This window comes from Salvelinus sp. IW2-2015, linkage group LG28, assembly GCF_002910315.2.
Source record: "Salvelinus sp. IW2-2015 linkage group LG28, ASM291031v2, whole genome shotgun sequence".
Taxonomy (NCBI): domain Eukaryota; kingdom Metazoa; phylum Chordata; class Actinopteri; order Salmoniformes; family Salmonidae; genus Salvelinus; species Salvelinus sp. IW2-2015.
This window is the reverse complement of record NC_036868.1, coordinates 5,875,187-5,899,845: the sequence shown is the minus strand read 5'-3', so window position 1 is coordinate 5,899,845 and position 24,659 is coordinate 5,875,187. Positions and strand designations below refer to the sequence as shown.

At 42.0% G+C, this 24,659-nt stretch overlaps 1 protein-coding gene and 1 pseudogene across 4 annotated transcripts in view; one reads left to right on the top strand and one right to left on the bottom strand.

Moving 5' to 3' along the window:
* xrn2 (5'-3' exoribonuclease 2) overlaps positions 1-21,365 on the top strand; it is a 40,541-nt gene extending 19,176 nt beyond the window's left edge. For all 4 annotated transcript variants that reach the window (XM_023973664.2, XM_023973663.2, XM_023973667.2 and 1 more), the window contains 9 exons: positions 2,036-2,133; positions 2,475-2,554; positions 2,662-2,718; positions 4,225-4,293; positions 7,323-7,457; positions 9,109-9,239; positions 14,384-14,447; positions 16,778-16,910; positions 21,025-21,365. In XM_023973664.2, the coding sequence (XP_023829432.1) occupies positions 2,036-2,133; positions 2,475-2,554; positions 2,662-2,718; positions 4,225-4,293; positions 7,323-7,457; positions 9,109-9,239; positions 14,384-14,447; positions 16,778-16,910; positions 21,025-21,087 (830 nt within the window). In that variant the 3' untranslated portion in view covers positions 21,088-21,365. The remainder of the gene's footprint in view (positions 1-2,035; positions 2,134-2,474; positions 2,555-2,661; positions 2,719-4,224; positions 4,294-7,322; positions 7,458-9,108; positions 9,240-14,383; positions 14,448-16,777; positions 16,911-21,024) is intronic.
* A 1,689-nt stretch (positions 21,366-23,054) lies between these two features.
* LOC111954158 (homeobox protein Nkx-2.4-like) lies at positions 23,055-24,454 on the bottom strand (annotated as a pseudogene).
* Between the last annotated feature and the right edge of the window lie 205 nt (positions 24,455-24,659).

Here is a 24,659-nt window from a genome sequence, read left to right as displayed (position 1 = left end):
AAAAGGCAGCGCGGGAAATTCAAAAATATGTAACTTTCACACATTAACAAGTCCAATACAGCAAATGAAAGATAAACATCTTGTTAATCTACCTATCGTGTCCGATTTAAAAAAATGCTTTACAGTGAAAACGCAACATATGATTATGTTAGATCACCGCCAAGTCCAAAAAACACAGCCATTTTCCCAGCCAAAGATGGGAGTCACAAAATGCAGAAATAGAGATAAAATTCATCACTAACCTTTGATCTTCATCAGATGACACTCATAGGACATCATGTTACACAATACATGTATGTTTTGTTCGATAATGTGCATATTTATATCCAAAAATCTCACTTTACATTGGCGCCATATTCAGAAATGCCGCCAAAATATCCGGAGAAATTGCAGAGAGCCACATTAAATAACAGAAATACTCGTCATAAACTTTGATAAAAGATACATGTTTTACATAGAATTAAAGATACACTTGTTCTTAATGCAACTGCTGTGTCAGATTTCAAAAAAAKTTTGCGGAAAAAGAAAACCATGCAATAATCAGAGACGACGCTCAGATAGCAACAACATTTCTCCGCCATGTTGGAGTCAACAGAAATACGAAATTACATTATAAATATTCCCTTACCTTTGATCTTCACCAGAATGCACTCCCAGGAATCCTAGTTCCACAATAAATTGTTTTGTTCGATAATGTCCATTATTTGTGTCCAAGTAGTTACTTTTGTTAGCACGTTTAGTACACATATCCAAACGCCCGTGCAGGTCCAGGCGAACTTCGGATGAAAACTTCAAAAAGTTATATTACAGGTCGAATAAACTTTTATTTATTTAACTTTTCAGGGATAAGGGATCCCTGAAAAGTTCAAAAAAAAAAAAAAAGTACAATCTTTCCCTCGATCCAGACTAGTCTCCCAGTCCCTGCTGCTGAAAAACATCCCCACAGCATGCTGCCACCACCATGCTTCACCGTAGGGATGGTGCCAGCATTTTCACTTTGGATGAATAGCGTGCCCTGAGTGAACTGCCTCCTACTCTGATGGTGCCAGGTTTCCTCCAGACGTGACACTTGGCATTCAGGCAAAACAGTTCAATCTTTTGATCAGACCAGAGAATCTTGTTTGTCATGGTCTGAGAGTCCTTTAGATGCCTTTTGGCAAACTCCAAGCGGGCTGTCATGTGCCTTTTTACTGAAGTGGCTTTTTTCTGGCCACTCTACCATAAAGGACTGATTTGGTGGAGTACTGCAGAGATGTTTCTTCTGGAGCTCTGCCAGTGACCATCGGGTTCTTGGTCACCTCTTGACCAAGGCCCTTCTCCCCTTGATTGCTCAGTTTGGTCAGGCAGACAGCTCTTGGAAGAGTCTTGGTGGTTCCAAACTTCTTCCATTTTTAAGAATGATGGGGGCCACTGTTTTTGGGGACCTTCAATGCTGCAGAAATTTTTCGGTACCCTTCCCCAGATTTGATCCTCGACACAATCCTGTCTCGGAGCTCTATGGACAATTCCTTCAACCTCATGGCTTGGTTTTTGCACTGAAATGCACTGTCAACCGTGGGACCTTATATAGACAGGTGTGTGCCTTTCCAAATCATGTCCAATCAATTGAATTTACCACAGGTGGACTCCAATCAAGTTGTGGAGAGATCTTAAGGATGCACCTGAGCTCAATTTCGAGTCTCATAGCAAAGGGTCTAAATGCTTAAGTAAATAAGGTATTTCTGTTATTTTAAATTGGCCAACTTTTGGGATTCTGTGTAGATATTTTATTAATCCATCTTAGAATAAGGCTCTAACTGAACAAAATGTGGAGAAAGGGTCAAATACTTTCTGAATGACCTGTATAACATTACTTTATTACTGAAGTACTCCACCTGTGAAATTACTAATTGACCTCGCATAGCAATGTGTATCTTGAATGACCTTGGTGTTAGTTCTAATCAATAGTTTTATTATGTAAAGAACTCCCTTTTAGGAATCGTTTTGAATATTGACTGTCAGTCACTCCAGCTGATGTGTTCTCTCTTTCTTTCAGACAAGAGGAACAGCCTTGGCAGTGATATGCTGTTTGTTGGGAAGTCTCATCCTTGCTGTGACTTCATCCAGGAACTGTACCATGGAGAATCTCATGAGGTATGTAAAGCCATGTCCCTGCAGCCTGATCAATTAATAGTTTATTGTATAGTGTATTATAAACTGGGTGGTTCGAGTCCTGAATGCTGATTGGCTGACAGCCGTGGAATATCAGACCTTATACCATTTTATTTTTACTGCTCTAATTACATTGTTAACCAGTTTATAATAGCAATAAGGCACCTTAGGGTTTGTGATATATGGCCAATATATATACTCCGCGTTGCGTCGTGCTTAAAAACAACCCTTAACCGTGGTATATTGGCCATATACCACACCTCCTTGGGCCTTATTGCTTAAATATAGTATGATATTAACATTGCTGTGTGTGTTTTCCTCAGGGCACTGAGATGCCAGCAGAACTATGCCATGGAATTCAAGGTACATTAAATCTTGACGATGACCCTATCCTACCAGATAAGTAAGGAATATCTATTTTATTATCATACATTTTAGAAGTTACCATTTATCCATCCTTCTGTGGAGAGAATCCTGGCTAACCTATGACTGTGAAACCTAATTTGTTAGGCCAGTGCAGTCTCCCATCCCCATGCTGCGGGACATTGCACAGAACACTGCCATTGGGTAAGGATTCATATTTTACCCTCACAACCTCTGTTCATTCAGTTGGTGGGTCCCAGGGGGTATACGTAACCAAAATGGTGTTCAGTCTGGTCCACGGCCCAATATTTGTTCTTCCATAGTCCCATTAACCAGGTTTCCATCCAACCTTTATGTGAGTTAAGTAATTGTAGGATAAAAAATGTCTTGACAGGCTTGATGGAAACAGAACCTTTTTATGTACATTTTCCAAATGTCGACAAAGTAAATTTGGAGTCACGTGATGACATGTTGTGTGGTCCTCCCACTAGGGAAAGTATGCAGTTTATTAGGCTACAAATTAAATAAATTATGAACTTCACAGGGTGGAGAAAGTGCAAGGTGATGAGCTTGACGCTCTTTTTCAATAAATATTGAGGGTCTTATTCTGCTGACATGTTCATCGACGCTTGGCTGCCGTTTTTGACAAAAATATTCTTGCTCTTTTGTCCATAATAATCTCATGTAGGCTATACATATGCTGTAGCCAACAGCGGCGTAGATAGAGTGCTGTTGTCTAGAGCGCACATGCCAATACCAGAGTGGGTACACTCGCTATGTAACGCAAGCATTTTTTTGTGAGAACCATCAGTAGAGTTGAAAATGTGATGGAAACCCATTTAACTTGTAATTTTGTATTCGGTACATGGGACTATAACCACAAAAGTGATTTTTTTTATGTGCCCTATGTCATCACGCACAGCCTTTTATCTGCAACAATTCAATTTGATGGAAGCTACAATTTATTCATACTTGAATGTTTCACCATATCTGGCTGTACACAGGCCTAATTCCATAAGAATTTTCACCGGAAGGGCAAGTTGACAATCCTTAGTGGTAAGTCGTAAGTTCACATTCCTGCCTAACACTTCGTGATTGATCTCGACCAGGAGGCGAAGTCGAAGGTCAACTTCTATGTGAAACTATATTCAAATTTTTCTGCTACAATGGTCGACTTCAGACTCTCATTTACCACAAGAGGGCTGCAACTGTCACTGGGTCCTTAGATGAAATGACCTGCTGGCCCTCTGGGGGGTCAGTTCTAAGAGAAGCTGAGACTCTTTCATTCACACCGGGTCTGCGTCCCAAATGGCTCCCTATATAGTTGATTACTTTTGACCAGATATAGGGGTCTGTTTTGAAGACGTGTCCCTCGTTCACACTGAGCTGGAACAAGACTCATGCCAAATTGGAATTGATACCGTTTTCTATGACCAGCGCTGGATTATCAGAGGATGATAATACCATGGCTCACTGTATTTCTCCTTGGGACAGGATGGTTATTGAATATATTGCCAATGCAAGGTTTGGGGTCAGCTTTGCCTGTACTCTTAGGGGATCCATGTTCTCGAAAATAATTTTTCCTGTTTTCACTAAGGCTAAATACAGGTTACGTTKCGATATAAACTAACACATTAATAATTCATCAAATCAATTGTAGCAGAAATGCAGTTTTATAAATGTGTAAATTGTTCCTTTTTATCTTGGCAGAGTGAAATATAAGGACCCACAGTACGGAGAGACCTTTGTGTTCAAGGCTGTCATTCTTCCTGGAGCTAAGTAAGTTAATCGTTTTTTAAATGTGTGTATATATATATATATATAGTTATTATAATACATCGTTTTTTATAATTAACATGTTCCCATTGCATCGGTGTTGTATATAATCTTACTGTGTGTATAACACCTGGTGTATATTCTCAGTGTTTTCCACAAACACATGTAGCCAGCCAGGCTCCCCCCCCCCAGGTTGACATTTTTGCCAAACAAGCTCTATTCTATGTTGGTGGCCGTCTAGTACATTCTAATGCTAGATTGTATTTTAAACCGGGGGGGAAAACAGATTTTTTTTAAAGAACTTTTAATCAATCAAATGTATTTATAAAGCCCTTTTTAGATCAGCAGAGGGCACAAAGTGCTATACAGAAACCCAGCCTAAAACCTCAATCAGCAAGCAACGCAAATGTGGAAACACAGTGGCTAGGAAAAACTCCCTAGGAAGGCAGGAACCTGGGAAGAAACCTAGAGAGGAACCAGGCTCTGAGGGGTGGCCAGTCCTCTTCTGGCTGTGCTGGGTGGAGATTATGAGAGTACATGGCCATTTAAGGCCAGATTGTTCTTCAAGATGTTCAAATGTTCATAGATGACCAGCAGGGTCAAATAATAATCACAGTGGTTTTAGAGGGTGCAACAGGTCAATACATCAGGAGTAAATGTCAGTTGACTTTTCATAGCCGATCGTTCAGAGGTCGAGACAGAAGTTGTGGTAGGGAGAGAGAGTGGAAAACAGCAGGTCTGGGACATGTAGCGCATCCGGTGAACAGTTCAGGGTTCCTTAGCCGCAGGCAGAATTGGAGCAGCAGCACGACCAGTTGGACTGGGGACAGCAAGGAGTCATCAGGCCAGGTAGTCCTGAGGCATGATCCTAGGGTTCAGGTCCTCCGGGTGGGGAGGGAGAGAGAGAATTGGAGGAAGCATACTTAAATTCACACAGGACACCAGAGAATTCACACAGGAGAATTACACCAGATATAACAGACTGACCCTAGCCCCCCGGCACATAGACTATTACAGCATAGATACTGGAGACTGAGACTGGTTGGGTCTGGGGACTCTGTGGCCCCGTCCGACGATACCCCCGGACAGGGCCATCCTGGCAGGATATTAGCCCACCCACTTTGTCCAAGCACAGCCCCTACACCACTAGAGGGATATCAACAGACCAACTTACCGCCCAAGGGGCGCAAAAGTGTTTCATCAGCTGTTGTACAATATGATATAAAACACAAGAAAAAAATAATTTTGACTGCATTGGGCCTTTAAAGAATCCTGTAGCAGTCTGCTGACTTCCACAGGCTTCAAGCTTAATTTTMAGGCGTTTTCTCAGCCATCTGCAATACAGGCATGAATGAAGCAGGCGTTTGACAGGGGCTTTGCTACACAGAAAGCAGCAGTTGACTAGTCCGTTGTGAACACTTGACATATGTCTATCTTTGAATATACCATATAAGTATCATTGGCTTAACAATTCAAGCTGGTTTCTTTTAGCCTCACTGGTGCAAAATATGATATCTCTCCACTAGCCTACCTATTGTTCCTGCGGTGAAGCATTCACCATATTCATTGAATGTTTTCATAATTTATCTGTAGATAATCGCTAAAAAGTCAACCAGTAAGCAAATTAGGGAGCTAAGTGAATGGCTCTCTTACCGATGCAATTTGGTAGGCTACTGACGAGTCACTCACTTTAACGTCACTGTCTGGCAAGGCCTGATGGACTTCAAATAAAAACAATCTTTACTTGTCCTGATGTGATACCATGGACGTACAGCGCATTTGGAAAGTATTCAGATCACCTTCACTTTTTCCACATTTTGTTACGTTAAAGCCTTATTCTAAAATGTATTAAATTGTTTTATTTGCTCATCAATCGAGGGAATGATGAACCCAGCAAAGTACAGAGAGATCAYACTGGTGTGAAGGTTCACCTAACAGTATAGCGACCTGAAGCACCTGAAGGCCAGGTGATGCCTGGTTTCCTCCAGATGAGACGCTTGGCTTTCAGGCCAAAGAGTTTAATCTTTGTTTTATCAGACCAGAGAATCTTGTTTGTCATGGTCAGAGTCCTTTAGGTGCCTTTTGGCAAACTCCAAGTGTGCTCTCATGTGCCTTTTTTCAGAGGAGTGGCTTCCATCTGGCCTCTCTACCATAAAAGACCTGATTGGTGGAATGCTGCAGAGATGGGTGTCCTTCTGGAAGGTTCTCTCATCTCCACAGAGGAACTCTGGAGCTCTATCAGAGTGACCATCGGGTTCTTGGTCACCTCCCTGACCAAGGCACTTCTCCCTCGATTGCTCAGTTTGGCCGAGCAGCCAGCTCTAAGAAGAGTCTTGGTGGTTAGAAGTTTCTTCCATTTAAGAATGATGGAGGCCACTGTGTTCTTGGGGACCTTCAATGCTGCAGAAATGTTTTAGTACCCTTTCCCAGATCTGTGCCTTGACACAATCCTGTCTCAGAGCTCTATGGACAATTCCTTCGACCTCATGGCTTGGTTTTTGCTCTGGCATGCACTGTCAACTGTGGGACTTTATATAGACAGGTGTATGCCTTTCCAAATCATGTCCAATCAATTGAATTTACCACAGGTGGACTCCAATCAAGTTGTAGAAACATCTCAAGGATGATCAATGGAAACAGGATGCACCCAAGCTGATATTTTTTGTCTTGTAGCAAAGGGTCTGAATACTTATGTAATAAGGTATTTCTGTTATTTATTTTAAGTTAATGTGCTAACATTTATAAACCTATTTTCACTTTTTCATTATGGGGTATTGTGTGTAGATTGAGGGGYGGAGGGGTTAATTTAATACATTTTAGAATAAGGCTGTAACGTAACAAAATGTAGAAAAGGGGAAGGGGTCTGAATACTTTCCGAATGTGCTGTATTTTCCCATGTGGGGTCTAAAATGTGTGTTGTCTTTATTTTTTTGTTTGATCATGGAGCTCTGACATTGTATGGTGTTGATTGTTTGTTACTGTTCATTTGTTTGAAAAATCTAAAAATGTTACTTACAAAAATCTTTCCTCAGGATGCCTGAAAAGGTTCTGAAGCCTGGGGACTGGGAGAGAGGTAACCGTGGCAGGGGTAACTGGAGGCCCCAACTGGGTTTCAATTCCAACAGGCAGCAGGTCCACCTTGACCAGTCAGCCTTCAGGGCCCTGGGGTACGTGCACACCACTTCAAACTAGATAGCATTGACCGACTTTTATGATGTCCCTTCAACAGTCGCCATTAAATACCCACCTTTTGATTTATGCCATCTAAGCTCTTTTATTTTACTTAGTCAGACGTTCTCAGAAGGCTGAATTATCATTTAAATCTGCAATCTGTAATTCAAACAATGCACACCCCCCCCCATGCTTTTTTTGATAAACAGCTGAGGGATGTTTTAAACTATACCGTGTTTACTGTTACATTAACAAAGTAAATTGTTAAACCAAGTTCAAAGTTCATGAAGTCGAAAAATGAATGTACCTATCCCGGATTGCACCTTTAAGGAACCTGGGCAATTGAACATCTGGCTGATTCTGGACTTGTGTGCACGCACATACACACATACCATTCAAAAGTTTTGGGTCACTTAGAAATCTCCTTGTTTTTGACAGAAAAGCACTTTTTGTCCATTAAAATAACATCAAATTGATTAGAAATACAGTGTAGACATTGTTAATGTTGTAATGGACTATTGTAGCTGGAAACGGCTGATTTTTAATGGAATATCTACATAGGCGTACAGAGGCCCATTATCAGCAACTTTCACTCCTGTGTTCCAATGGCACGTTGTGTTAGCTAATCCAAGTTTATCATTTTAAAAGGCTAATTGATCATTAGAAAACCCTTTTGCAATTATGTTAGCACAGCTGAAAACTGTTGTTCTGATTAAAGAAGCAATAAAACTGGCCTTCAGACTAGTTGAGTATCAGGAGCATCAGCATTTATGGGTCGATTACAGGCTCAAAATGGCCAGAAACAAAGAACTTTCTTCTGAAACTCGTCAGTCTATTATTGTTCTGAGAAATGAAGGCTATTCCATGCGAGAAATTGCCAAGAAACTGAAGATCTCGTACAGCGCTGTGTACTACTCCCTTCACAGAACATCGCAAACTGGCTCTAACCAGAATAGAAAGAGGAGTGTGAGGCCCCGGTGCACAACTGAGCAAGAGGACAAGTACATTAGCGTGTCTAGTTTGAGAAACAGTTGCCTCAAGTCCCTCAACTGGCAGCTTCATTTAATAGTACCCACAAAACACCAGTCTCATTGTCAACAGGCGACTCCGGGGTGCTGGCATTCTAGGCAGAGTAGCAAAGAAAAAGCGAAAATAAAAGATTAAGATGGGTAAAAGAACACAGACACTGGACAGAGTAACTCTGCCTAGAAGGCCAGCATCCCGGAGTCACCTCTTCACTGTTGACGTTGAGACTGGTGTTTTGTGGGTACTACTACTTTGGGGGGGGGGGGGGTTGCTTGTGTGTAGCTGTGACAGGAAATGGTTAGTATTAGCAGTCATGTCTATAATATACTACATTTCAGTAGGAATGTTTTATGAAATGTGTTCTGTATGTGTAGGATTTCTGCCGCTAGCTGATGTTTAATGCCTCAGACTTGTTGTGTTTCTGAATCTAAAGTAGCCACCGTATTGGGTGCACTTGGCGTGGCATCCGGACCCAAATGTCTTCCTCAATTAAGTACCCGGCCACAAGGGTTAGTAGTCAGCTATTTGGCTGCCAGCTGGCACTTATAGAAGTGTGTATGGAACAGCCGTTAACTGATGTTTAACGTCTGTGACTTACTCTGCGTGTTCTGTTGTTTTCAGTCACAGCATGAACAGACAGCAGCAGGGAGGTGGGCAGTACAGCAACGCTCCGCCCCCTGGCAACTACCACCAGGGGAACTACAACAGGCCCCCCCACAGCGGCAGTGGTGGTCACCTCCCACCCTTCCAACGTAAGACCTACACCCACACAGGCCGGGCAGGCCTCAGACAAACACACCTTTACTGCATTTCTGATCAACTAAAATATAGCCTTTACATTGTGTCAAGTAGTAACTCTCTCTCCATCTGAAATAGGCAATAGAAAGGCTGTCAGACGGCCAGTAATCTCCGTTCCGATAAGGCCTTTTGTTTCATCATTCCTTACTTGCGACAACATTTCACTTCCTTTCTCCTTGGCTGAGATATCGTACCTCTTCTGAAAAGAAAAATAACTATATTATACAATTAAATGTCCCTTTGTTCAACACTGGGAAGTTAGAATGGTGTAACCTACGTATGGAGGGGGGACATTCTCTCTCTGTTTCCCTGCCCCTAATCAGAGGCTCCTGGTTGGGCCCTTGCCTCATGCTCCTCTGACAGCAGGTGTGTGTTACAAATGGCACCCTATTCCCTACATAGTGCACTACTTTTGACCTATATAGTGCCCATAGAGCTCCGATCAAAAGTAGTGCACTATATAGGGAATAGGTTGTCATTTGGGATGCTGGCTCGGTTCTCCAATTTGACTTTGATGTGCCAATTTGCAAATGGATGAATAATCTCATCTGTCTGCTGATAGCTTGTGGGGGAGTCGAGACTATTATGGTGGCACTTGATGCAAATAAGCCTTGGTTCCTTCGGATTGTGGCAGCCAGTGCCTCCCCTGGCCTCTGCTGTTTATTCCTGATGGTAAACTTGCCAATTAGCAGTGTAGGACCGAACTTCATCCTCTCTTTTTCTATATGAGAGTTATTTTGATTAAGGCAATCAGGGTTAATACTCTGGCCCATCTGTGATTGTGGGCCTGTTTCTCTTCAAATTGTCACTTTACGTGACGGTGGGATTTTTTTATTCATGTTCTTCTAGTCCTCCTGAAGAGATGTAATTATTCCTACACTTCTGGCGGCTTGATATTAACATTTAGTTGATGTGAATTGTAACTGCTTAATTTCACCAACTACTGTACCTTTGACACTTTCCTTGAATAACCAGATGGCCTACACATTATGTCAGTAAGAGCAATTTGCATGAAATAATTGTAGAAATAATTGTAGTATTTATTCCCATGCCCATCCGTAATAAGAGAATCTAGACATTTTGGTCAACTAATTTATGTACAGGTTTCATGATTATGAATTGTTATAATTAATGAGATTAWTAACCACATTCCCTATGGAAAGTCTACACCCCCTTGAACTTTTCACATTTTGTTGTATACAAAGTGGGATTTAAATAGATTTGTCCTTTTTTGGGGTCATTGATCTACACAAAATACACGTCAAGTGAAAATATATATTTTTATATTAATACAAAAATTATTAGTATTCACCCCCTTTGTTTAGGCAAAACTGAGCTAGTTCAGAAGTAAAATCTGGCTTAACAAATCAAGTTATGAATTCACTCTGTGTGAAATAATGGGGGTTGACATTACTTTTTTAATGACTACCCCCTTCCTCTTTCCCCATACATCTGTAAGGTTCCCCAGTCAAGTATCGAATTTCAAGCACAGATTCGTCTACAAAGACGAGGGAGCTTTTCAAAAGCCTCATAAAGAAACTGCTGTGATTGGTAGATGGGTAACAATAAATCAGACATTGAATATGTCTTTAAGCATGGAAATGATGCTGTGGCTGATGTATTAAACCACTCAGACAAATCAAAGATGCAGCCGTGCATCTGAACTGAGCTGCAGGACAGGAAGGAAACTGCTTAGGGATGTCACCATGAGACCATTAGGGATTTTATAAAAACAGCTACAGAGTTCATTGACTGTGYCGGTAGAAAACTGAGGCTGGATTAACAACATTGCGGTGACTCCACAGTAATGACTTCAATGAGAGTGTAGGGACTCCACAGTAATGACTTCAATGAGAGTGTAGGGACTCCACAGTAATGACTTCAATGAGAGTGAGTGTGGGACTCCACGTAATGACTTCAATGAGAGTGAGTGTAGGGACTCCACAGTAATGACTTCAATGAAGTGGTAGGGACTCCACAGTAATGACTTCAATGAGAGTGAGTGTAGGGACTCCACAGTAATGACTTCAATGAGAGTGAGTGTAGGGACTCCACAGTGATGACTTCAATGAGAGTGAGTGTAGGGACTCCACAGTAATGACTTCAATGAGAGTGAGTGTAGGGACTCCACAGTAATGACTTCAATTAGAGTGAAAAGAAGAATGCAAATCTATAGAATAAAAATATACAGCCAGTCACTAAAGTAATACTGTAAAAAAACATAGCTAAGTAATACACTTTTGGGCATAAATGCAAACCTTATGTTGGGGGGGGAAACACCACATTACTGAGTAACTTAACTGCCTCATTTTCAAGCATGGTGGTGGCTGCATCATATTATGGGTATGCTTGACATCGGCAAAGACTAGTGAGTTTTTCAGGATGAAAAGAAATCGAGCTAAGCGCAGTCAAAATCCTGAAGTAAAACCTGCTTCAGTCTGCTTTACACCAGACACTGGGAGAGGAATTCACCTTTCAACAGGACAATAACATACAACACAACGCGAAATCTACGCTGGAGTTGCTTACCATGAAGACAGAAAATGTTCCTGAGTGGCCAAGTTACGGTTTTGACTTAAATATGCTTAAATCTATGGCAAGACTTTAAAATTGCTGTCTAGCCATGATCCCCAACATCTCGACAGAGCGTGAATAATTTTAAATAGAATACTTTTGCACAATACAGGTGAGACTTACCCAAGAAGACTCTGCCTAAGGTGTTTCTAACATGTATTGACTCTGGGGTGAATTCTTATCTAATGAAGATATATTAATGTTATTTTTCATTAGTCTTTCAAATATAGTAGAATTGTTCTTCCACTTTGACAGAGTATGTTGTATAGATCATTGACAAAATGTACAATTAAATCCATTTTAATCCCACTTTGTAACACAAAATGTGTAGAAATTCAAGTGCTGTGTAGACTTTCTATAGGCACTGTATACATGCAGACTTGGCATTATCGGTCCCAACAGCACAATTAGCCTGACTAGTTATTGAGACCAGACTAGAAAACAACTCTAGGACGGTAGTGTGCTCGGAGTTCAAAGACATGCTTTTGTTGCTGTTAACTGTCTCTCTCTGAGAGGATCCACTAGGTTGTCAGTAATCACCCTGGTCCGGCTGGGTCCTTTGTGTTGGGTTGGGGGGGCTSCTGTGTCCCTCCCGGTGTCCCCGTTTGCTGATTAGTGGTGCTAGCTGCTCTGGGAGACTGGGGGTGGTAATGAGATTGTCAAGTGCTTCTGGACACACTGGCCCCTCTGATAAAAGCCTTCTGGGAGGATCCCATTTGATTGGATGTGTGGTAGACTAGGGAGGGTTGAAACCAAAGTTAACTTCCCCTTTGACTGCACCTCTACCCCCATGTGGTGATGTGTCAACGCGCTGTCTCTGAAACATGCTGTGGGGTTTTGTTGTGCCTATTCAAAATGGCTGCTGTGTAATGACCCACCGGGGAGACACCGCTGGTCGCCATTAGTCTTCTGACGTCCAGTCACATTGTGTTAGCAGCAACTTTGTCACACCATTTAAAAGTTTCAGTTTAATGGTCTTATCCCATGGAATTATATTTCCAAACTGTAAGTTCTAGACCTAGAACTTGACCAACTGTTTACTAGAGTAATGGAAGAACATGTGTATTGGGGGACATGTGAGTTGGTTTGAGCTAGTTGTAATCCCTTGGGTTAATACAGTGACTGTATATTGTACCGGGGGATTTTAGGTGTAATCCTTRGTTGTCTTTTGTATCACATGGCCCAGGGCTCTAGAGTTTTAGAGCATTGTTAATTAAGGWGATTGACAGGTGTGTACTTGTAATTCTTCCGTTGAGTGACTGCCTGCTGGTCATCAGAGTAGGACAGAAGACGCAGGCCAGAGTGGGTGGTCCTCAATAAGGTTGTGTTGGTCCAAGAGATTATTAACTGTCAAGATTTACTCATCTACAGATCCAACCTAATCACTTCGTCTGGACAAACAGTTATGCATTGTTGGTATTTTTCGGTTATACATAGTTATTTTTTCTACGTTTCTCAAGTGGCTGAAAACTATACATCTGAAAACCTTAATTTGCTCAGTTATGTTGGCTTGTGGTCTACTTTACTCCACCATAAGTCAGASTGACCAACCAGTCTATATTCTCTCTTGGTCATCTCAGACCATGTTAAACTCTCTACGTGTAATAACATTGAGCACTAGGTATTGTACCACCAGGCCAAACGTGTTTATTTCCCAGGGATCCCATCGCCTCTTATCAAATTTCTTTTAACACCAGCCTCCAATCCAGGTTTGTAAATGACTGGCTTTTCTTTGCTGAAGTTCTTTTCATTTCACCCCGCCCCCTCTCCTCCCGTCTCAGCCACTCACCAGGCCTGCCCCTATAAACAAACAAGTCCAGGGCTTGCAGCTGGTCATTGCCTTGGCAACAGCGGATCTAGAAGAAGCGGCTCTCAAAGGGGCTCGCTGCGCTAGAACCAGGGGTACTTGAGCCATCCACAATGCTGCCCACTGAATGCTTATTTCATTTTCCTGAAGGAAGGAATGCAAATGAAGCATTTTTTTCTCTTTTCCACCCACCTCAAATCTTATTGTGATTTAGTGCTTCAATGGGCTTCATTTTATCTTTGGGATTGTTTTATCTCTTGGATCAGTTTTAAGATTGAAATTTATGGGTTTGATATTGAGGTTAAAGCTGAAATTAATTGGGTTAATTAACTTGTACATTTTGACATGCTGTCGCAGTGTTGTATACCGAACCTGAGTTTCCCTATTGATTGGCAAACATTCTGTGCAGCAGCTTTAACTTTTAACTTTCACTCAAAGGGATTGTCTTATTATTCTTTTTTTTTATTAAGTGGTGTCTAATTTTTTCAATCTAGCATTTACACTCTGCTGAGACAAATCTCATAGCTGATTTTATCTATGCAATTGTGTGTGTGTGTGTGTGTGTGTGTGTGTAGAAATTACACTGATGGCAACTCATCAGAACAAAATTCTTAGGTAGATGAACTTAAAGTATTGCTCTTTAAGAGTTGCGCTCGTTATGTTCACTTAATAGTGTGTTGGGGCCCTTTTTCTTTTAAAGTATTTTGTCACCCACAGATTCTAGGCAGCAGGGTCTTCTAGGGACACCTCCCCCATACAACACTCCGCAGCAATATCCAAGGTGAGTCTACGGCTTTGTCTGATTTTTATACATAGGCATGTATTTACAAGGTATTCCCTCATCCTTGGCCTCATCCAGGCCTCCTTGGCCTGCTAAGTTCTATGCAGTAGAATTTTATATAAACTTTATAAACCGATGTAGTACTTTTTTCTTTTCTTTTTTTTTTAAGGGTGCAGCATATTAAGTTAACCTTGATACACATTTGTTTTTTTTACTACACATGTGGTTTAGCGTAATATGTGGTTAGTAGAAACTGTTCCAGTGCTTTAGTGGGGGACCACTGAGTCACACTAAATGTACAGGTAGATGAAACATCTTGCTTTATTAGTTGAGGCCACTGGGCTTCACCAGGGGGGGGCTTAGAGATGAATTAAGAATTTGGGAGCGCTAAACAAATTTCTCTTGAGGAGGTTTGGCCAACTTAATGAGGCATCACTAATACTGCTCCGGCAGTATCATTTCGGCGCCACAGTGTCCGCACAGACCCGTCATTGATTCTTTCTCCAGACCTCTTGAAGGACTAATCAGCTTCTTTGGTTCAACTTTTCAGGCCTTCCAGGTCCATTGTGGCTCTCTGTCACCTTAGGTCACTAGTTATTAGTGGTGAACTGAAAACTGTTTCTATAACTACTTATACCAGCTGGACTGAAATTACATGCATAAGAAACCTGTAGGAGGGATTACGGATTCCAGTGCACGGCTAAGTCTGGCATTGGGGATGAATGTGACATGGTTCAATAATGAGGGATGGGCCCTTCTAGGACGGCTCCTACTTCTTCCTTCGGCCATTGTAGTGAATAATATGAGACTTAATATGGTGGCTTGGCTTATGGATGGACACATTGCTGAGGCATTATTCTTGGAGTGATGGTGTGGGCGTCACACACATGCAATGTGGCGTCCTCATTTTAGGGATGAGTGCAATTCACGATTCAAGTCACTTGTAAATGTCTGGTTTATTTCATACTTTGCCATACATTTAATATTCTTATACTTTTATTCATGTGAAATGGGTGGCCATTTTTTTTTTCTGAATTAAATCTCCAAGTCGATACTAATTAGCAGGGATGTTGCTAGGTCACCATGGTCAATTGAAAGCTGCATCAATAGAACTGGAAAAGGTTTGGGGGGGTTTTTTGCTCCTGATTAGGCGCTTTGACATATTTAGACTGAATAATGGGTAGGACTGGAGCAGGGAGGGCCTGAAGCCTAAATTGCCCAGCATGGCTAATGTGTTTGTAACTGTCTATGAGTACGCTAACATGCACACAAAACAATTGCGGATAGTCAGATTAATATAATAGTTTGACTTAAACCTTTACAAGCTTTGCAATTTCCCTAATATTGTTCACAAGGACACATCTGAAATCAGGCTACGAGGGGACTATGATAAATGCAGAAAATCGCGACCAAATTTTTTTTGTGAAGCATATTCGGACATATAAAGTTTATATGAAAACTAAGTGCATGCTTTCAGTTTTCCGATCTCACTTCACTCATGCATAAGAGGGAAGCTTGCACTACCGGTGCTGTCACATGCGTAGATCAAATACACCACTAGACCTCTGTTAATTAAGGCCTTTACATGTCCTAATTTGAAAGGTTACTCAGAAACCAGGTGTTTTAATTGGCATGTGCTTACTTCGATTATGACCTTGCGCAGATTTAAAATAAGCAGAGTAAGGCGTTTACATGACTGCCATACTCAGCCTGCTGCCATTTGTTTTAATATTGAGTTATTACTGTGCATGTAAACGTACTGAAAGGCTAAGGCACATACAGATGTCAGAATTTAGATATGAATCGGCACAATCTACTTATTCGGTTTGCTGGTGTCTTGGAGCTGAAATTTGGATCATGCAGGGCGTCAGGTAGCCTAGCAGTTAAGAACGTTGGGCCGCTAACCGAAAGGTTGCTGGTTCGAATCCCGAGCCGACTAGGTGAAAAATCTGTGCCCTTTAGCAAGGCACTTAACCCTAATTGCTCCTGTAAGTCCCTCTGAATAAATGTAAACTGTGCTAATGCCGATTTTAAAAATACATCTAACGTAGAGCAATGTGCAATACGGCAAACTATGAAACAATTTTTTATTGTACTATATTCTGATATGATGACTTGAACGGTTCATTGGTTAGCTGTTTTAAGTTCTGGTTTGTCTAATTTACTTTCTGATAACATCTAAATTATTGCAAGTTAGCGGTGATTTAGTTTAGTCATCTTCTATAACATGGCAGTTAAGAGTTGATTTGTGATGTAGACCCTACAGTCCAGAAATTAACAAATTAAATAAGTCATTAAAGTCCAAAACAACAATGTTTGTACCCACACAGGCAGCAGTATGGTGGTGGGCATGGCTGGGACCGGTCGACGCAGAGAGGAGGCCACGGAGGGGGGCAGGGCCAGGGCGGCTACCATCAGCAGCGTGGTCAGGACGACCGCAGAGGAGACCGTGGAGGACAACCGGTAACTACATTATTCAGCTGACTTRATTTAGGACTAACATATGACATCAACAATGAGGAAGACGTGACCTCAATGTCAATATACCTGTGTTTAGGGCTGGGCGATATGACGATTTATATCGTGTGACGATAGAAAAACAGCTATCGTTTCCTATTATGCTCTATCGTTTATTTCGTTGTGTCGCAAATCACACTCTTTACAGCAATATTTTTTGTCAATTGGACGACACTTTGCGTTCCTCCACACGTGTCGTGTGGAAGGACATTTGCAACACCAACAAACATGGAGGAGAGTGAACGTGGCACGTAGACAGGGAGCTCGTACCTAAAAGAGGGGCCGCTTCGGTCGCATAGACGTGGTTTGGGTATCAAAAGCCTGACACGGACCAGAAAACCAACCTCCGCAAAATATGCCGCAGGCCGGTCCCGACAACAAACTCGAACACCACTAACCTATTTTACCACCTACGCAAGAATCATGTGAAACAGTARGGAGAGTCTATGGATGAGACCCAAAAAAGTACAGTCGAGGGCTAAAAACAAACCCCCGACTCAGACGTTGCAAGGGGCTTTTGCCCGCGGCACACCATATGGCAAAGAATCACGAAGATGGAAGGAGATAACAGCTGCCGTTACAACTTACATCTGCAAAGACATGGCCCCAATTTACACGGTCGAGAAATGGGGGTTTCGTGAGTTGGTGCTAACACTCGACCCAAGGTACCAAATGCAAATACCTTTTATTTGTTGAGTATAATTCAAAATGTAATAAGAAATAGGCCTTTACATGTGGTCATTTTATATATACTATTTATTCATTGAATTTACAGGAAATGTGTATATCGTGAAATGTATCGTTATCGGGATATGAAATTACCTATTTCGGGATATGAGATTTTGGCCATATCGCCCAGCCCTACCTGTGTTAATTTGATCATGGAATTAAGCCTGTGCGAAATAAGTGACTTTTGCCTGTTTTAGTGCACTAACTCCTGTTTACCAGGAATTAGGCCTTTTGGAACTTTTTCCTGGATCGTAACTATTATTGACGTCAACAATGTCCACCTTACTAGGAGCACGCCTCCAGAGCATTAGGAGCGCGCCTCCAGAGCATTAGGAGCACGCCTCCAGAGCATTAGGAGCGCGCCTCCAGAGCATTAGGAGCACGCCTCCAGAGCATTAAGAGCGCGCCTCCAGAGCATTAGGAGCACGCCTCCAGAGCATTAGGAGCGCGCCTCCAGAGCATTAGGAGCACGCCTCCAGAGCATTAGGAGCGCGCCTCCAGAGCATTAGGAGCACGCCCCAGAGCATTAGGAGCGCGCCTCCAGAGCATTAGGAGCACGCCTCCAGAGCATTAGAGACGCCTCCAGAGCATTAGGAGCGCGCCTCCAGAGCATTAGGAGCGCGCCTCCAGGAGCTTAGGAGCGCGCCTCCAGAGCATTAGGAGCGCGCTCCAGAGCATTAGGAGCGCGCCTCCAGAGCATTGGAGCGCGCCTCCAGAGCATTAGGAGCGCGCCTCCAGAGCATTAGGAGCAGCGCCTCCAGAGCATAGGACGCGCGCCTCCAGAGCATTAGGAGCGCGCCTCCAGAGCATTAGGAGCGCGCCTCCAGAGCATAGGAGCGCGCCTCCAGAGCATTAGGAGCGCGCCTCCAAGAGCATTAGGAGCACGCCTCCAGAGCATTAGGAGCGCTTACCTATACAATGCACATGTTTGTTTACTGATGTTTGTTTATGGCTTTAAGTCAGAACATTGTTTATGTGGATAGTGATCAGTTATTTTGCATGCGTATGATAGTGGCTTGCAAAAGTATTCACCCCCCTTGGAATTTTTCCTATTTTGTTGCCTTACAACCTGGAATTAAAATAGATTTTTGGGTGGTTTGTATCATTTGATCTCTGAAGAACACCACTGAAGATGCAAAATATTTTTTATTGTGAAACAAACAAGAAATAAGACCAAAAACATGAACTTGGGAGCGTGCATAACTATTCATCCCCCCCCCAAGTCAATACTTTGTAGAGCCACCTTTTGCAGCAATTACAGCTGCAAGTCTCTTGGGTATGTCTCTATAAGTGGCACATCTAGCCACTGGGATTTGTGCCCGGTCTTCAAGGCAAAACTGCTCCAGCTCCTTCAAGTCGAATGGGTTCCGCTGGTGTCCAGCAATCTTTAAGTCATACCACAGATTCTCAATTGGATTTAGGTCTGGTCTTTGACTAGGCCATTCCAAGACATTTAAATGTTTCCCGTTAAAACACTCGAGTGTTGCTTTAGCAGTGTGCTTAGGGTCATTGTCAAAACCTCATTTGGACGCCTTTCCTTCCAGTTCTCTGCTGCCTGCGACTGGAACGAATGCAAAAATCTCTGAAGTTGGAGACTTTTATCTCCCTCAACAACTTAAAAATCTGCTATCCGAGCAGCTAACCGATCGCTGCAGCTGTACATAGTCCATCTGTAAACTACCCACCCAATTTACCTACCTCACCCCCCATACTGCTTTTATTTATTTACTTTTCTGCTCTTTGCACACCAGTATCTCTTCTTGCACATGATCATCTGATGATTTATCACTCCAGTGTTAATCTGCTAAATTGTAATTATTCGATTTATTGCCTACCTCATGCCTTTTGCACACATTGTATATAGATTCTCTTTTTTTCTACCATGTTATTGACTGTTTATTGTTTACTCCATGTGTAACTCTGTTGTCTGTTCACACTGCTATGCTTTATCTTGGCCAGGTCGCAGTTGCAAATGAGAATTGTTCTCAACTAGCCTACCTGGTTAAATAAAGGTGAAATAAAAAATAATAAAAATTGTCCTGCTGGAAGGTGAACCTCCGTCCCAGTCTCAAATCTCTGGAGGACTGAAACAGGTTTCCCTCAATAATTTCCCTGTATTTAGTGCCATCATCATTCCTTCAATTCTGACCAGTTACCCAGTCCCTGTCGGTAGAAAAACATCCCCACAGCATGATGCTGCCACCACCATGCTTCCCTGTGGGGATGGTGTTCTCAGGATGATGAGAGGTGTTGGTTTTGCGCCAGACACAGCATTTTCCTTGATGGCCTAAAAGCTCAATTTTAGTCTCATTTGACCAAAGTACCTTCCATATGTTTGGGGAGTCTCCCACATGCCTTTTGGCAAACACCAAACGTTTTTGCTTATTTTTTTCTTTAAGCAATGGCTTTTTTCTGGCCACTCTTCTGTAAAGCCCAGCTCTGTGGAGTGTACGACTTAGTGGTCCTATGGACAGATACTCCAATCTCTGCTGTGGAGCTTTGCAGCTCCTTCAGGGTTATCTTTGGTCTCTTTGTTGCCTCTCTGATTAAGGCCCTCCTTGCCTGGTCTGTGAGTTTTGGTGGGRGGCCCTCTCTTGGCAGGGTTGTTGTGGTGCCATATTCTTTCCATTTTTTTATAATGGATTTAATGGTGCTCCGTGGGATGTTCAAAGTCTCTGAATTTGTTTTTATAACCCAACCCTGATCTGTACTTCTCCACAACTTTGTCCCTGACCTGTTTGGAGAGCTCCTTGGTCTTCATAGTGCTGCTTGCATGGTGGTGCCCCTTGCTTAGTGGTGTTGCAGACTCTGGGGTCTTCCAGAACAGGTGTATATATACTGAAATCATGTGACACTTAGATTGCACACAGGTGGACTTTATTTAACAAATTATGTGACTTCTGAAGGTAATTGTTTGCACCAGATCTTATTTAGGGGCTTCCTAGCGAAGGGGGTGAATACATATGCACAAACCACTTATTTGTTTTATTTTTTATATATATATATTTTTTGAAACAAGTTATTTTTTTCTCTTCACCAATTTGGAGTATTTTGTGTATGTCCATTACATGAAATCCAAATAAAAATCAATTTAAATTACAGGTTGTAATGAAACAAAATAGGAAAAATGCCAAGTGGGGTGAATACTTTTGCAAGGCACTGTATGGCAGGGAGACAGAGGGTAACTACTAATTCAGCCTCTCAAAATATACATTAGAAGAAGACTAGTATGAAGCAAACTGTTGAAATGTCTGACATCTTTGATCTTCATACTCAAATTTCATGTGCTGCACGTCTGACTGATTTGGCCCTTGTTTTCTGTGTTTTACAGGGATACCACTCTGGACGGAATTACCACTTGCCACCCCCAGAAGGAAAATACAATTGGAGTTAAATTCAGACCTAGTAGTGCTGAAGGCGGTTTTTAATTTTTAATTTTTTCGCAATACACGTCTTTTTCAGGCTGTTTACTTGTAAGATGTTTTTGTTTTTAATTCTACCTAAAATGTTCTTTTATGTAATGCATTTTTAAGAATACCTGTAAAATTTGTGAAATACAAGTCAGTCAAGACAATTGTCATTGTCAATTCATTTGGAAAGATTAGCTCCATATTTCAGTGTACAAGTTACTCTATTTTCTGAAATAAAACCAAATTCAGCTTTTTGCATCAACTACATCTTTTGGTTTTTAGAATCACATTTCTGCTGATTTCTGTCAACCTCTAGCTTTTTTTTGTCGTGCATTCATAGAAAAAATAATTCTCATTTGTTTGTAAACTCAAAATACCTAAATCATTAAGGAGTTAAAAACACTTTAGATAATGGGTTTATTTAGGTTTTTTTATCAACTTAATTCCTTAGTCATTAATTTAGATAGGCGAACTCGACGGCAGTTGCATCAGGCCTTTGTTTTTGAGGCGTAATAATGTCATTAACCGATAGCATCCTATTTTATATCCTGTCTTGTTTAATTAAATCGTCACGGTCCATTTTCATAGGTAGATGAATGGCTGAATGGTATTTTAGCGGGCAGGTAGCACAATGTACTTTTTCGGCTTGCTGGCGTTTTGGTGCTGAAACTGGGATCATGCAGTACAGGGCAGCATGTAGTCTAGTGGTTCGAGCGTTGGGCCAGTAACTGAAAAGGTCGCTTGTTTGAATCCCCGAGCTGACAAGGTGAAAAAAATCTGTTATTAGCTGTTGAGCAAGGCACTTAATCCTAATCGCTCCTGGGTCGCCGTTGATAATGGCAAACCCTGGCCTTCACCCCACTGTGTGAAGATGTCTCAGGGGGAGTTCGGATATGCAATTCACACATGCAATAATATGTACATGTGTGAAATAGGACAAATATAAGCACCCACCAAAATTATTATTATTTGTCTCAATTGTGCCAATTCCTTTATTTAATTTGGGTCATATTATCAAGTAGGCTAATTTAGCCTCACATTAATTAGCATTTTTGCTAGCCTGTATTTCAAAGTCACAAAGAACCCAGGAATAACAAAGAAATTATATTTATTGGAAATGACAATCTGAAACAATTGAGTGCAGTTACAGTTGTTTGGAAATTCTAACCTTTTATCACCTGATAATAGACCTTTTCTGCCCAAACAGTAGCCGAACAGGGATTTAATCTCCTGCAAATAGCCTTGCGTTTCAGGACTTTATCATGCTGTGTAGACTAGGTGCTTAAATGTTTACCWGCACTTAACCAGGATGGCTTGTAATGGCAGAAAATATTGGAATTTACATTTATTAAATCTGTTTTCTTTCAATAATTGTGTGGTGGTAATAAGAAAAAAACAACACAAATTGTAACATTGCTATAATGTAAAGTACAATATCATTGGAATAATTTAATTACATTAGATCTGTTTGAAATCATTGTGCTATACCTGTGAAATTCGATGCATTCCAGTCAATGTGCTTCATAATTATTCTATCAACATAAATAAGCAGTAATGCTTACATGCCAAGCGATATTGTTAAAGTTTAACAGGAATGTGATTTGTATATATTTACGCTATGCAGCAGCAATCACATTTTGTAATTTACCCAAATTTTTTTTTACAAATATTTCGTTTAAAAACAAAAATCATAGTCACATGAAATATTTTTGTTAGCTATATACAGTTAAGGTTCATTCATCGAAATATTACAATACTTCGGACTGATATGTCCTTAAAGAATTGAATCCCAACAAAAACTTCACTCCCTTTTACACCCGAATAATACCGTCACGGAGCGCTTGGGAGTCTCATTTTTATCAAATATTCTTGATCAAAAGTATACACGCACGGTCGACTGTTAATTAATAATAGGTGCACCATGCATCTCCAAAATGTCAAGAAATGCTGGTGCTTCTGTTGTCCTCAATGTCATCAACGACCAATGTCTTTCCGGCTTAAAATCCACTTGACGTTATTGTCTCCCGAATTAAAATGTTAATTTCTTCCTTCTACCAAGTTCTGCCGTAAAGCAGGTTTGAACTGACCATGTTATTGGTATACTCGAGGAGAGCCGCTTCTGTCTGAGCCATGTTAATCTGGCTGTGTAAAATAGGGGGACTGGGGGACATTTCCTCCAGTTCTTCAGCAGTGGATAACGGATGATGCACCAGCTGATTCTGATGGTGGTTGACCACCGCACTGCCCGAAGCTGTCATCGCTCCACTAGAGACGTTCTGCTGCTGCACCTGCTGATGCCCAGACGTCGGTGTGCTGGATCCGTTCTGACTGGGCTTGCCATCCTTCACGAGAACCGGGACTGCTACCCGCCTCGGTGACTGTTGCTGTGGGCACACACTGCCGTTCTCCTGTTGAATCTGCTGGTTCGCTTTGTCCTTTGCTTGGCGTTTCATTTTGTACCTGTGGTTCTGAAACCAAATTTTTACCTGGGTCGGCGTCAGGTGGATCATGCTTGCCAGGTGTTCTCTCTCGGGTGCCGACAGGTATTTCTGCTGCTTAAAGCGCCTCTCCAGCTCGTACACCTGGGCCTGAGAGAACAGCACCCGTCGTTTTCTCCTGGGCGCAGAGTGCAAGGTGACCATGGATTTGGTAGGATCCATCCCTGCCAACGTCCCCATCCCGGTCATGTTCATCCCAGTGGAAGCCCCCATGAATCTAGAAACTTTAATGGCACAGAGTTAAATAAATGAATATTAGACACCGGTTAGAATGATTTGAATTGAATCGTGGTGCGCAATGCAATTATCCACCATTTCAAGTTGTGGTTTACATTTAAGTTATTCAAAACGAATTGCATTTCTTAAAAGTAACAGGCTACTTGTTCAACTTACTTGTTGGGTAGCGGGGTTCGGTGTTTGCGCTATACCATGCAGTTGCTGCTGCGCCGTTRCTCATMGTGTCTTGGTAKGACGGGAGGTCTCCCATATTKCCGATGCTSCCYTTYCAGTAMCCWCCRATGGCYCTGGAAAARTGGGAGACGCTGTGTGGCATGTGATAAGCGCTCGCCACCCCGGTGTTATGGCCCATGGAGTGCTGCTGCAGTCCCGGTTGAGACACCGGAGTCTGTCGATATGCGCCCAGTGGAGACGCGAGGTTCCCTGTACAGTCCATTCCTCCAAACTTTCTGTAGGTCTCCTCGATCGGGCTTAAAATATCTGTCACTGAGAAAGGAGTTGAGTGCTTTGGGCTCAAGGACATGGTTTAGCCCGCAGGTGAATATGGCTGAACGCGGAACAAGCCCGACTGTGGTGCTGTTGTCCCCTCACTGCTCACAGGACACCTACGTAATAGAGTACTTGTGGGTCCGTCTGAGATATCCAATTGATCGCCTTGGAGAAGGAGGGGAGCCTTGGACGCTCTTATCTTGTGTTTACTCTAGCCAGGCGCCAGGTTTACGACAAACACAAGGGGCGGAGCAACGAGCCAAACGATCCAACAATGGCCATTGACATTTTACCGGGGTAATTGAGGGAAATGCTACTTTTTAGTTAAGATC